The sequence below is a fragment of the Nicotiana tomentosiformis genome, chromosome 8, assembly GCF_000390325.3.
Source record: "Nicotiana tomentosiformis chromosome 8, ASM39032v3, whole genome shotgun sequence".
NCBI lineage: Eukaryota > Viridiplantae > Streptophyta > Magnoliopsida > Solanales > Solanaceae > Nicotiana > Nicotiana tomentosiformis.
In genome coordinates, this window is record NC_090819.1 from 85,237,574 (window position 1) to 85,251,125 (window position 13,552).

The 13,552-nt window shown below is 35.2% G+C and overlaps 1 protein-coding gene across 1 annotated transcript; it reads left to right on the forward strand.

Moving 5' to 3' along the window:
- The first annotated feature begins 679 nt into the window (after nt 1-679).
- Nucleotides 680-10,247, forward strand: LOC104084546 (uncharacterized). The gene is made up of 7 exons (XM_070182480.1): nt 680-986; nt 1,191-1,283; nt 8,658-8,802; nt 8,902-9,012; nt 9,100-9,182; nt 9,261-9,318; nt 9,968-10,247. Exons 1-7 carry the CDS (start codon nt 735-737, stop codon nt 10,045-10,047), a joined length of 822 nt encoding a protein of 273 aa, XP_070038581.1. The 5' UTR covers nt 680-734; the 3' UTR covers nt 10,048-10,247.
- The last annotated feature ends 3,305 nt before the right edge of the window (nt 10,248-13,552 follow it).

A 13,552-nucleotide genomic window follows, 5' to 3' on the forward strand; every position in this document is an offset into this window, starting at 1 on the left:
AGATTTTTTTTAAAACAAATGGATGATAAAATAACTTATTAAATCTCCGTGGGAAATGTATTAAGGTTCATTTATTTGTCTTTAAAAAAATTCATTAAATTGGATAGTTATTAATTGGCTTACCTAGCGGGTTGGGTTATGTGTCATCACGACTAGTTGGATTTTATCGGGTTGGGCATGGTTAATTATACATAATCAGGGTTAAAAGAAATGTAGGGTCAAGTAAAGAAGAACAGGTAATATAAAGACACGTGGTAAAGGCAGGGTCGAAAAATTAATTCTTATTACGAAAAAATCATAAAATGGAACTGTTAGTAGACACTGGCATAAATAGGCCAAAAGTATAATGTCAGTGGCATGAATGGACCAACCTTTAAACGGATGACATAGATAGGCCATTTCTGTTAGTTGGGTGGCATGAATGAGCCAAAAGTATAACGTTAGTGGCATGAATGGACCAACCTTTTAACGGATGGCATAGGTAGGCCATTTCTGTTAGTTGAGTAGCATAAATGGGCCAAAAGTATAATTTTAGTGGCATGAATGGATCAATTTTTTAACGGATGAAATAGATAGACCGTTGTGTTAGTTGAGTGACATTTCTAGGCTTTTTCCGTATAATTATATAAAAAATATAAATTATGGAGTATAATATATTTTGGGTCCTTAAATAGGACAAGGGCTTCACGTGCCGCCGCTCTTGCAGTTCCTTGAAGGTGTGACAAGAAATTGAAATGGTGCGAGCGTACAAAGTAAAAGGGGAAAAGAGGAAAAAGAAAGGAGAGAATTATGATAAGGAAGAAATAGAGGAACCTTTGGAAGAGGAGTCTGCAAAAAGAGCGAGAACAGAAGCAGACAGTGAGGCAGCTGAACGAATTGTAGATTTACTGGCTGGTATTCCGGTTGTTTCAACTGATCAAAGCACCAAACCTGGTATTATTTTCATCATCGAAAGAGCTTCTCTGGAAATTGCTAAAATTGGAAAGGTCTGTCTTTTGTTTGTTCAATTTTGGTTTTCATTACACAGGCTTTGAATGTCGCTTGTAGCTTATTCAGCGTTATATACTCTTACAGTTCATCTTATTAATTATCTTTAGCATCGCATCTTTTGCTTTGTCTTTGTCTGTGTATAAAGTAAGTAGAAGTAGTTACCCATAGTGTGTAATGATATCTTCCTCTTGTTGATGCAGACTTACCAACTTCTCAACTCAGATGAACATTCCAACTTTCTGAAGAAGAATAATCGAAACCCTTCTGATTATCGACCTGATATTGCTTATCAGGTTAGTTAACTTTTGAAATCCAGGCCTATCTTGTTGCGTATAGTATGAACACTATGATGTTCCTGTAGACTTCAGATTTAAGTGTGTCATTTGAGACAATTTTTGCATGTGCAAGAAGTTGATGTGTCAAAACGTTTGTCAACTTTTGGCTGGTATTGAGTCCTGCAAGTGATCCAAGTTCAAGTTGAGTCTGAGTAACCTGTGATTATTCAGTGCCCTAATTACTAAAAAAGAATAATGATAAGGAAAGAGATATCTGGTAGTTGGCCATGAAATCTCCAAGTAGTCATTTTAATTGCTCTTTGATCATATATATTATTAGTGATTATTCTAAAAAAATCATCTAGACTTATAAGTGATTATACATTCACTTTTCTGATTGAACTTTCTATTTCACTCAAGGGTACAATATGATTTTGTGTTAAACGAGAAAGAGAAGAGAAGATGAAATTAGGAATGAGAACACCCGCGTCTGTTCAGTCCATACGTACTCTTACCTTTTTTCTAGATTTTATTTTTCTAGTCCATAAGTACGCATCTCATAAATAATACTCCGTATATCTTTTTATATTAAAAAAACAGAATTTCCGTATATGAGATGTGTACAAAAAATTCTACAAAGATTGTTTTTTCATATTTGGACTGAATTTGTTTATGCCTAATAGAGTCAGAGAGGTCTATGAAGCATGGGGTCTCAGGAGAGTTGATAAAGATATCAAGCATATCTAGCTTATGGCGCCTGCTTATATTTTTTGGTGTATTTGGATTGAAAGAAACCACATATGTTATGATGGTATTCAACTTCTAGGAGCTCCCTAAAAGCTATATGTTTGGTTAACCTTTTTTTTTTAAAAGGTAACATATTTATATATAAATAAAAGACTACACAAAAGCTGTGAAGTCACCCATAATTACTGAGAGGCCTAATAAAAAAAAAGAGGCCTAATAAGAAAAGACACTCCTAATCCTTTGTCTTCTCATAAAGATTCTAAAACATCAAAAATAGATTCACGATCTTCTAAATATTCTCCTTTACACCAAAAGTAAAAAATAAATAAACATTTCATTTTCATCTTTTGAATGTTACTGTATCTCTCTTCAAAGCATCTTTGATTTCTTTCTTCCCAGATTGTCCACCATATGCAAGCTGGGACAATCTTCCATCTCTCTTTATTACTAGATAGGTTGCCTTCTCTGTTCCAACATGTTAAAACTTCAGGTATTCTTCTTGGCATAACCCACAAAATTCCCCTCAAATTGATGAATATCCTCCATAATTATAAAGTCACTCTATAGTGCAAAAAGAGATGATTGATTGTCTCTGCCTCCTCTCCACATAAGTAACATCTAGAACATAGCTGGAATCCTTTCTTGATCAAATTATCCTGAGTTAGAACTGCCTCATTTGCCAACAATCATGTAAAGCATGCTACTTTATAAGGAATTTTAACCTTCCAAATCAATTTCCACGGCCAGCAGCCAATCTAATTGTTTGAGGTGTTGAACTCCTTATATGTTGTGTTAACTGAGAACTTCCCTTTATTATTCCCTTGCCATGTGACACTGTCTTCTGCAGTAGAGGTCCATTTGAATGGTTCCAAATTCTTATAGAATTCTGTAAATCTATTAATCTCCCAATCATTTAATAATCTTCTGAAGGTCAGAGTCCATCCTTGATTTGTCCAAACCTCTACTACCATTGCTTCCTGTTGTTGATTCAGTAAATGAATATTAGGAAAGCGTTGTTTTAGTGATCCTTGACCTAACCAATTATCATCCCATAAAGATACCTTCAAACCATTTTCAATTCCGAAGTTTGACTTGTTAATGAGCTTGGGCCACATATTTCTAATAGACTTCCACAGACTGATCCCATATGGATTTCTCACAAGCTTGCTTATCCATTTTCCTTCCATGTCGTACTTTTCTTTGACTACCTCCTTCCATAAAGATTGTTCTTTTGAATCAAATCTCCATAACCACTTCATCAACAAACTTTGATTCTGGATCTTCAAGTTCTTGATTCCCAATCCCCCTTCCTTCTTGTTAACTGTGAGTGAGGTCCATCTAACCAAGTGAATTTTCTTCTTATCATTGTTGCCTTCCCATAAGAAATTTTTCTCAAAGCATCTATTCTATTCACTACACTCGTTGGTATTGGAAATAAAGACATCATATATGTGGGCATAGCATCAAGAACTGAGTTTATCAGGATCAATCTTCCTCCCATGGACAAGTATTGGCTCTTCCAATTAGCTAGCTTCATCTCGCATTTCTCTAAGACCCCATTCCATATCCCTTTTGACTTGCTTTTGGCCCCCAAAGGCATTCCCAAATACACAGTAGGCATGTTGCCTATTTTACCACCAAGAATTCCAGCTAAATTTTGGAGCTTCATCACCTCATTAACTAGATAAACAAAACTTTTATCCCAATTAATGTGTAAGCCAGAAATGGCTTCAAACAAGATAAAAATGACCCTCAACATCTGAAGGTGACCTCTATCAGCTTCACAAAATACAAGAGTGTCATCCGCATATTGTAGATGGGAGATCTCTAGTTGACTACCTGCTCTAGAACTTACCCTGAAGCCTCTTATCCAATTGTTTATCTGAGTTGTCTTTAACATGTCATTCAAACCTTCCATAGCAATGATGAATAAAAAGGGAGATAGGGGATCACCTTGTCTCAAGCCCCTCTGAGAAGAGAAGAAACCAACTGGTGAACCATTAACCAAAATTGAGAATCTCACTGTACTAATGCAGAATTTGATCCAATTGACCCATCTTCCACCAAACCCCATCTTTCTTAAAGTCTCTAGCAAAATGTTCCAATTTAAATGATCATAGGCCTTCTCAATATCCAGCTTGCATAAAATACCAGGCTCCTTGCTTAGTATCCTTGCATCCACACATTCATTAGCAGTTAATATGGCATCCATTATCTGTCTGCCTTTAATGAAGGCCATCTGCTGAACATCCACCAACTTATTCACCACCTTCTTGAGTCTCTCCGTCAACAACTTGGAGACGATTTTGTAGATGTTGCCGACCAAGCTAATAGGTTTGAAGTCTTTCAGTTCCTTGGCTCCAACCTTCTTAGGAATTAAAGCCACAAAAGTGGCATTAAAACTTTTCTCGAAGATACCCTGGTAATAGAAGTTCTGAACAGCAACTACTACTTCCTTATTCACTACTTCCCAGCAATGTATGAAGAAGGCCATTGAATACCCATCAGGGCCAGGTGCTTTATTCCCGACACATGCCTTCACACTATCCCATATCTCCTGAACACTAAAAGGACTTTGAAGCATTTGATTGTCCTCAGTAGTAATCCTAGGACAATTTCTAAAATTACCATGTGGTCTCCATTCCTTTTCTTCATAATATAGATTTTGATAGAAAGTGACAATTTCTTTCTTGATAACTTCAGGATTCTGCACCAATATCCCTTCTACTACCAGTTCCTCAATGTGATTGTATCTCCTGTATGCATTTGTAGTTTTGTGAAAAAACTTAGTATTTTTATCCCATTCCTTCAGCCACAAGGCTCTGGATCTTTGTCTCCATGCCACCTCCTCATGTTTTGCAATTTCCTCAAATTCCATTGCTAGGGCAGTTTTGGCATATATTTCCTCTTCATTCAAAGGCCTCTGGTCATGAATCCCCTCCAATTCTGCAAGCTGGTTAAGTACACCTATCTTCTGCAATTCGAGATTTCCTTGTAAAGTTCTGCTCCATTCTCTGAGTTTTTCCTTCAGGGCTTTCAGTTTGAAAGCCAAAATAAAGAACCTTTTTAGTTGGGTGAATCTTTGCCCGGTAATTTGTCAGCTCGTTACCCTTATGATAGTTTTTGTGTTTGTAGCTGACATTTTTCCCTCTTTTATAATATTTGCATCTTCTTGATGCCTTTTAATGACATTTACTTACCTTATTAAAAAAACAAATTTTACAAAGATGATTTCTTTCAAACTCTACAATGATGAGTTCTTTGATTCACCCAGTCATTTATACAAGTGAGGAGATCATATGTGCTCCAAAAGTAAATGATAAACAACAAAATCATTTCCATTTGCAATATGGATCTCTCTTTTCCTTCCAAAACTCTCCAGTTTCTTCCTCTTGCAATTTTTGTTATCAGAATGGAATCTCTACATAGTTACGCAAAACCTTTTCCTGTTCTCCATCTTCTGACAAATGCCATATTCCCAAGCGTCATGCATATGCCTTTCCGAAGGCTAACTTGCTGAAAAGGCAAGATCTTGCTTATTCACTCTAGAGTCCACTTATTCAGCTCTATAATCTACTTTGCAATTGGGGCAGCATCTTATATATGCCGTCCATCTGCAATTGGTATTTTGTGTCCAAGAGATTAAAAAAAAAATTCTACTGAAGAGTTTAGAGAACATAACGGAGTTGGGACTATGGATAGTAAACGTGTTTTTTGCTTAGGTGCCCAACCAACACTTAACAATTAAATTTCAGCCACTGTTAAGTGATAAAAAGGAGGGGAAAAAAATATGAACTCGGATGCCTTCTCAACCCACCACCACCCGGTTCTGTGCAACTCAGGCTCTTTCTCTTTATACTGATTGTTTGATTTATACATTTGAAAATATCAACTGTCGGATGTTGTCTTGTCTGTAAGCTTAATTTCTTTCTAAAGCCTCTCCGTTACCTTACATGAAAAGATGCATTTATGGATTGATTTGGCTGTGAATTTCCCTTCCATTTTTGCTCGATGTTAGTTCTTTAGGGTGAGTTCGTCAGTTGATCTTGCTTCCATTCTACTTCTTTCTGGTTCAGATTCTGAGTGTTTATTGGAACTGGGAGCATAAATGGAATTGCAGTGGAGAGCTGTTGCTTCCTCTTTAACCTTCTACTGATCCATTTTCTGTTAGATCCTTCTAGCGGAAGGGAGAAAGCAGGAACAAGATCAGATGTAGCTATATTTGCTTGATCCCACCTCCGGACTTGTAGGATCTAAACATTTTAATTGATGCCCATGAAGGATTGGATAGAGGTGTTCATAACACGCAACGGAAGACAATAACAATCCTAGGCAGATCGGATCTAAGACGTACCTAGTGAAGAGAGTTTCGTTTTAAATTTCTTCGGTAGTGCGAAGACTCTATGCGTATCCACACCGAAACTGATCCTTGCTATCAACTCTTTGATCAATGAAATCCCGCGAACAAATTGAATGAAAATATTGTGTTGAAACTTTTCTCAAAAATCTCAACTCAAGGTAGAAGAACAAGAAATAATTTTCTTGTACTAGTATTTTCTATCTTGGCTTTGTATTACACTATTACTTTCTCAAAGCAATTTTCTTCTCAAGAATAACTGTCTTGATTTTTACAATATGTATAAGATCTATATCACTCTAATTCTTAATTAGGACTCACGTATATATATATATATATATATATATATATATATATATATACACACACACACACACACACACACACACACAAAATTTCCATTGGAAAATACAAATCACATGCTTTATGGTAAATATTTAAAAAACATGTAACTAATTTATGGAATTCAATTCTAAATTGAATTCTACAACTTAGTCATACTTTTAAAATAAAAACATGTAACTCATTTATGTAATTCAATTCTAAATTGAATTCTACAAATTAGTCAACATTTTAAAATAAAAAACATGTAACTCATTTATGGAATTCAATTCTAAATTGAATTCTACACTTAGTCATACTTTTAAAATAAAAACATGTAACTCATTTATGGAATTCAATTCTAAATTGAATTCTACAAATTAGTCAACATTTTAAAATAAAAACATGTAACTCATTTATGGAATTCAATTCTAAATTGAATTCTACAAATATTAATTATAATTACCAAGTGCATATATATATATATATATATATATATATATATCAACCAAGAGATGTAATTTAATTTTCTTAGTTAAAATAGAAAACTTCAACTTGTCCACTATATTAATTATATCATCTGTGCTAGCAAAGAATATAATAATATTTCATTTGGACTAATAACTAAATTCATTTGACTAATTAAATTCTTTAATTTAATTATCAAATAATAAAGTAATTAATCCTTTAGCAAAGATCAGGATACTCGTTAGTGTGCGACCCCATAGGTTCAGTACTAAACCGGTAGTAAATTGATCATATATCAATATACTAATCAGGGGTGGCGTCTAGCAACACTCCTTAACGACCGAATAACATGAAGTATATAATTTACTCTCATGAACCTGTAGAAGAATAATGTATTAATTCCTTATCTATTTATAGCTCTGGGTCACCCTAGGATATGGTTCAACTGTCAAATCCTAATAGGCGACCGACTATGTGTTCATGTCAAAAATAATAGACCATTGAATGACCTAAGAAACTCTTTTCTTCTTTCATTCAATCGCCCTGGCCAAGGTCTTAATTTGGTCGGTTATAATTTATGGCAACATAGAGCTTAAACTCATTACCAAGAGTTGAGAGATTCCATCTTAATCAATCACTAATTCTACAAGTATTTAATCGTACCCAATATCCTTTCAACTATCGCCCTAGGGCCATATGTATCTAGTATCAAAGCACAATAAATAACTTGTCAATTACTATGATGATATCAGGTCAAAGGAAACTCTTACATCAAATTCTTCAAGAGAATATCCTATTGACAGTTTATGGTAATTCTAACCATTTGGAATTATCCAATGAATCGATTCAATGATCATATCTCTATATGCATCATCTATTTATGTTATTTAGTTAACTGGATCAACTAATCTTTATCCCATAAAGACGCTCACATAAATATTGATCTAACCGGATTACTAATGTCCAAATTAATAATCCTACGATCAAGAACAAAATTTAGATTAAATTGTATGAGACTTTACTCTCATTATCATGATCTCCATCATGATGACAAGTCTCAAAATTTAATCAAGGACCTTATTAAATTAATCAAGTAATTAATAATAACTATGATAAACTAATATCAAATGCCATATATTTTTATATCAAATAACATTCACAAAAATATGTTCAAATCATCAAATATGAGATTGGATCTAGGGCATATCTAATATATCTCTAACATCCCAAGCATCCTTTGTGAAAGTGCTTTCTTGCCCTATCCTCCCTCCATTTGGGACAGTAATTACTGCTTCCATCTGTTTCCAGTCCGTAGTACGTAAGCAAAATAAGTTCTAGTTCCAAAGCTAATGAAAGAAAGGAATTGGTGTTCACAAACTTCATTTGCAATTAATTATCGCAAAAAGTTCATGATTGTTTATGTGGCAATGCAATTAGTTAAAAATCTTAGTTCATCTTTTTTCGAAAATGTTTATATAAGTTCTTCTTTCCTTTCACAGGCAATGCTTTCAATTTTAGATAGCCGAGTGAATAAAGCTGGGAGATTAAAAGCTTTGTATGTGAAGACTGAGAAAGGTGTCCTATTTGAAGTAAAACCTCATGTTCGTATCCCTAGGTCGTTTAAACGATTTGCTGGCATTATGTGTAAGTTAAATTACCTTGAGCAAAATTTCTTCACCTCATGCTTATTACCATATCTGATTTGTCTAATTTTGCTGTTTTCTGATGTTGCTTCAAATTCAGTGCAGCTGCTACAAAAGTGGAGCATAACTGCTGTTGGTAAGCGAGAGAAACTGTTACGTGTTATAGAAAACCCTGTTTCAAAGTACCTACCCATTGACTGTCGGAAGATAGGTGAATAATTTATCTATTTTAGTTCCTTCCTTTTCTAATGGAATGTTCTTGACAATTGACTAATACCCCACTTTTCTTATGCATCAGGCTTCTCTCATAGTTCTGAGAAGCTGGTGGATATTCAGGAATATGTTAATGGCATCAACAAGGACATGAACCTTGTTTTTGTGGTATGTTCTTTTGTAATTTTCTATAGACAACTTCCTTTTGTGTGAAGTTATAGTTTTCTGGATATTTGACATATGCAGGTTGGGGCAATGGCCCACGGGAAAATTGATAAAGATTATGTCGAAGATTATCTATCGAGTAAGCTAATCTTCCTCTTTTCTTGTAATTTTTTGTCCAATAACAATTAGAGTGCTATTGTGTGAATTTTCTGCCGTTGTCTTGATTTGCATATCTAGTTTTTAACGTGTGGGAATGCGAACATCTGTTACTTGTGTCTGTATGCTCAATTGATGACACTAGGATACTATTGATCTTCCGTGAGAGTAGAAGTACTTCTTGAGAGCCACTTATTACTTTGACAAATGAAAATTAAATTGGCTGCGGCTGCTGTAGAATGTAGATATGGTTGGAATATCACATAATCTTTGATTTTGTGATGTTATTCTAGTATATTCCATACAAAATATATTGTTAAGTGAGAGATTGTTCTCTCACTATGAGTTGTTTGGTTCAGTGTCACTTGTCAACTCTGAAGCAATACAGGCTCTAAACTGCATCTTAACTTACTTGACCATCCTCAGAATATGAGAGCTCATTATACATATGAGAGACGAGTTATAGTCTAGGCTCCTTCATTCCTACCTACCCTCTGGAAGCGACGTATGTGTGCATATTCTATGTAAATGCTAAACTAGGTCCATACTGTTTCTTCTATGGGAAAATGATCATCATCGCAAATTATTGCATTTTTTCTGCAGCTGAACCTCATCTCTAATTTATCTTGCAGTTTCTGATTATCCATTGAGTGCTGCATACTGCATATCCATGATCACAAATGCTGTGGAGCGCAAATGGAAGATTTTGTAGACTTGTACCTTACTCCGGTCTTTGTTGCAACATGTACTTTCTAGAATGTTTAGTTTGTTTTCTTTCCTATAGGTTTTTCTGGTTGGTTAATCTATTATTATGTAAAATATTTAAGAAGTGTTAAATGGTTCTCTTCTACATTTGGAATGCCTTTGCTCGTTTACAATCAATTTGAAGTGACCATCTTCTTCTCATTGTCATTCTGGTATTGGAATTTTTTTGTATAAGTTTTTGTTTTTGTTTTTGGGGTGACAATCAAGGAATCTCAGAAATTTGCAAATTGAGAAATTCTAATACCTTCCAATATCTTTTTTAATCTAGCAGTATAGTTTAACTGGTGGTAGTAAGTCATTTGCCATATTTTCGAGGTTATCATTCAATGTTTAGTTAACCTAGGCAGTAAGTTTAAGTGAGTCTGAATTTAGGGATGGCAATGGGGCTGAGTGGGTTACAGCATTTGCGGGTGCAGGACGGGTAGAAATCAATTTTACGCAGGTTTGCTCTGTTACTGCATAACTTGCTATCCCTAAGTTTGATTCTGATTTAGACTCGCAATTGGGGATCAATAAGTCGAACCATATATCAATCGGATTAATTTATCCAAAAAATCCATATTATGGTATGCACTAGGCAGCCTATGCCATTACTTTTTTTCATCTTTTTTTCCGGCCGATGGTAGATCGGAAACAACCTCTTTGCCCTTCTAGGGTAGGGGTAAGGTTGTGTCCATCTTATCCTCCCCAAACCCCACTTTTGAAAAATCACTGGTTTTGTTGTTGTTGTTGTTGTTGTCACCCCTTCAATCCAATGGACATATCTAATTTTACAGTGGAGAGAGCTGTAAATCAATTTGATCCATTTGCGGCCAGTGGAATAAAGGTAGCATGTAAGTACACTATGAGACCTTAATGCTGGTAAAATAGTAAGGACACATTTTAATACTCAAAATGTGTCTAACTCGGAACTTTTAAGTGTAACGAGGTTTTATAGCCTTCACAAGTATACATCACTTTTCTTTTAATAATAATACAATTGAAGTTTACAAAATTGAGCATCAACCTGGAATTGGAACAGAAAGCTAGTATTTTCTGCAATGCTGTGCAGAGAAATAGAGGAACAACCAATCTCCAGCCCAAGTTATAGCATTTCAACATCAATCTACGTTCCCCTTTCTTTTCCTCCCTATGTGACATGAGTTATCTCTGCTCATTGTCTCAATCAAGGACCTGTAAGTAGGTCAGGATTCGTGGACCGCGATCTACCATTATTGTGAGGCATTTCCTCTGGAATGTCCACACTAGCAACAATGTTGGCTGTTTGACTAGACGACGATGGCTCTACGTTAGACATTTCTATTCTGGATTGATGACCACCTTTCGTGCTCGGGGAAGTTTCAGGTGAGTCCCATGGACTTCCTAATTTTCGTGTTTCTACTGGTCCAGGCTTTGTAGGTTTTTTCTTTTTTGCCTTTTATGCCAATTCATCAGTGCCTTGGAAGTTTGATCATCAAATATATATCTTTTCATAGTTTATCCCATTTGAAAATTCCAAAAAACAAAGGAAGAAAATGAAGCATTTAACATGTTTTTGAGTTTATTTTGTAAGGAAATAAGTAACTTTTAGTTACCTGGGTAACTAGTGCATGAACATTCATCAGAAGATAAACAACTACAGAAAACCATAGCAATGAACTGCAAGTATAACAAAAATCATTAGCAGTACACCAAACCTGAGAAAGACTTATAGTTATTTGAAAAATGATAAAAAGAAAAAAGAAACATTGAAAAGAAGAAGATGAATGCTGTTTCAGTTCACGTCGAAAGGAACGTACTTGATACCCACCCACAACAATCTTGAAGTCATCTTCTAGAGATCTTTTAATGTACTTTTGAAAATTAAACTTACTTCCTGGTGCTAAATGGACCTGCAACAAGAGGAAATCAATAAGCAAAAGAACTATAATTTGATTGTAAGAAGCCTTGAATTTGTGAACCTCACCGAGATGAAACCATGGCGCATGGTCAAGTAGTCAGCTTTCCGAACTGACCTAAAAAATTGCCGAAAAAAGCACACCTGAAAATATTGGGAAACTAGTTAGAGAAGATGAAATAATAGTTCGTGCAATGGTCGTATTACAACATTTCATGGTCGTTACATTATGTTAGATTACATTATCACCAACTAATTCCACCGTATAAGTAATTGCGCAAAAACTTTAATTTAATAAACTAACCTAGTGGACTGGAACACACAAATATGATTTCCAAGCCTACAACAAGATGCCTAAAAGTGATATATGCACAACCATTCTGTTTACCCGAAAAACGGATAGAGTTGAATTTATACGTAGTTCTAAGGATACGTGATATAACTTGGTACAAATTGAAAAAATAAATAGAAATATATTGAATATTGACTGTAAAAAAGGAATGAAATACAAACTCAAATTGAGTAGAGAATGATTTATAAACGAACAAGATGAATCAATGTCCAAAGCCCAAAAAAGAATAATCTTTACTATATGTGTGTAAATCTCAATAATTTTTGAAATGTGAGAGTGTATTGATGTCTAAATGTTCAATGTGTGTTACACAAATGATAGTCACCCTTAATATAGTGGAGGAATCCTACTTTGGATATAATTAAAAATGCATAGTGGGGGTCCCATGATAGAATATTTAATTAGCTTTTTCTTGATTTCTGCCGAGAATTTCTCCGCTAGTGCGGCTACAACGGCTCTTTGTCTCTTGGCTCAATCTTGGTCGGTATTGTTATTGATCGGTCTCTGGATCTCGAGCTCGATATTGACTCGAGTTCGGTATCGATCGATCTATGGATCTTGAGCTCGATAACACCACTTCTCATCATAGCTCGATATCGACTCGAGCTCGATATTAACTTGAGCTCGGTATTGATCGGTTCATAAAACTTGGGCTCGATAACCCGACTTCGAATCACATCTCGATATTATAATGATGACCCACGGTCCATCATGTTCCAACGATTGTAGATGAAATTCCTCTCTCAAAATCGCCCACTCTCGAACCTAGGGTTAAAAAATATCAAAAAATAAAGCAAAAACCCGAATTACATAGCTGAAAACAAGCTGCAGATGTCGCATTTGCGATCCAGGGTTCGCAAATGCCAAGATTTCTTCGCAATTGCGAAGATGAACAGTGCAAAAAATTTCGCAATTACGATGAATTGTTCGCAATTGCGAACTGAACAGTACCTCGCCAGAAACCAGCAATCTTTCCTGATACGGAAATAGGCATAACTCTCTCATATGATGTTCGAATTCGACGATTCTTTTGGATATGGCTCCCTAATTACAATACATATATAATGCTTTAATCCAAACTAAATTTGGACCTCATTTGCTTAATGTGGTACCATTTATGCTTGAAGAAACGACGTCGAAACATAAAAAACAAGCACAACACAACCTAAACCTATCCGAAACTCACCCAAGCCCCTCGGGATCCCGTACGAACATACCAATAAG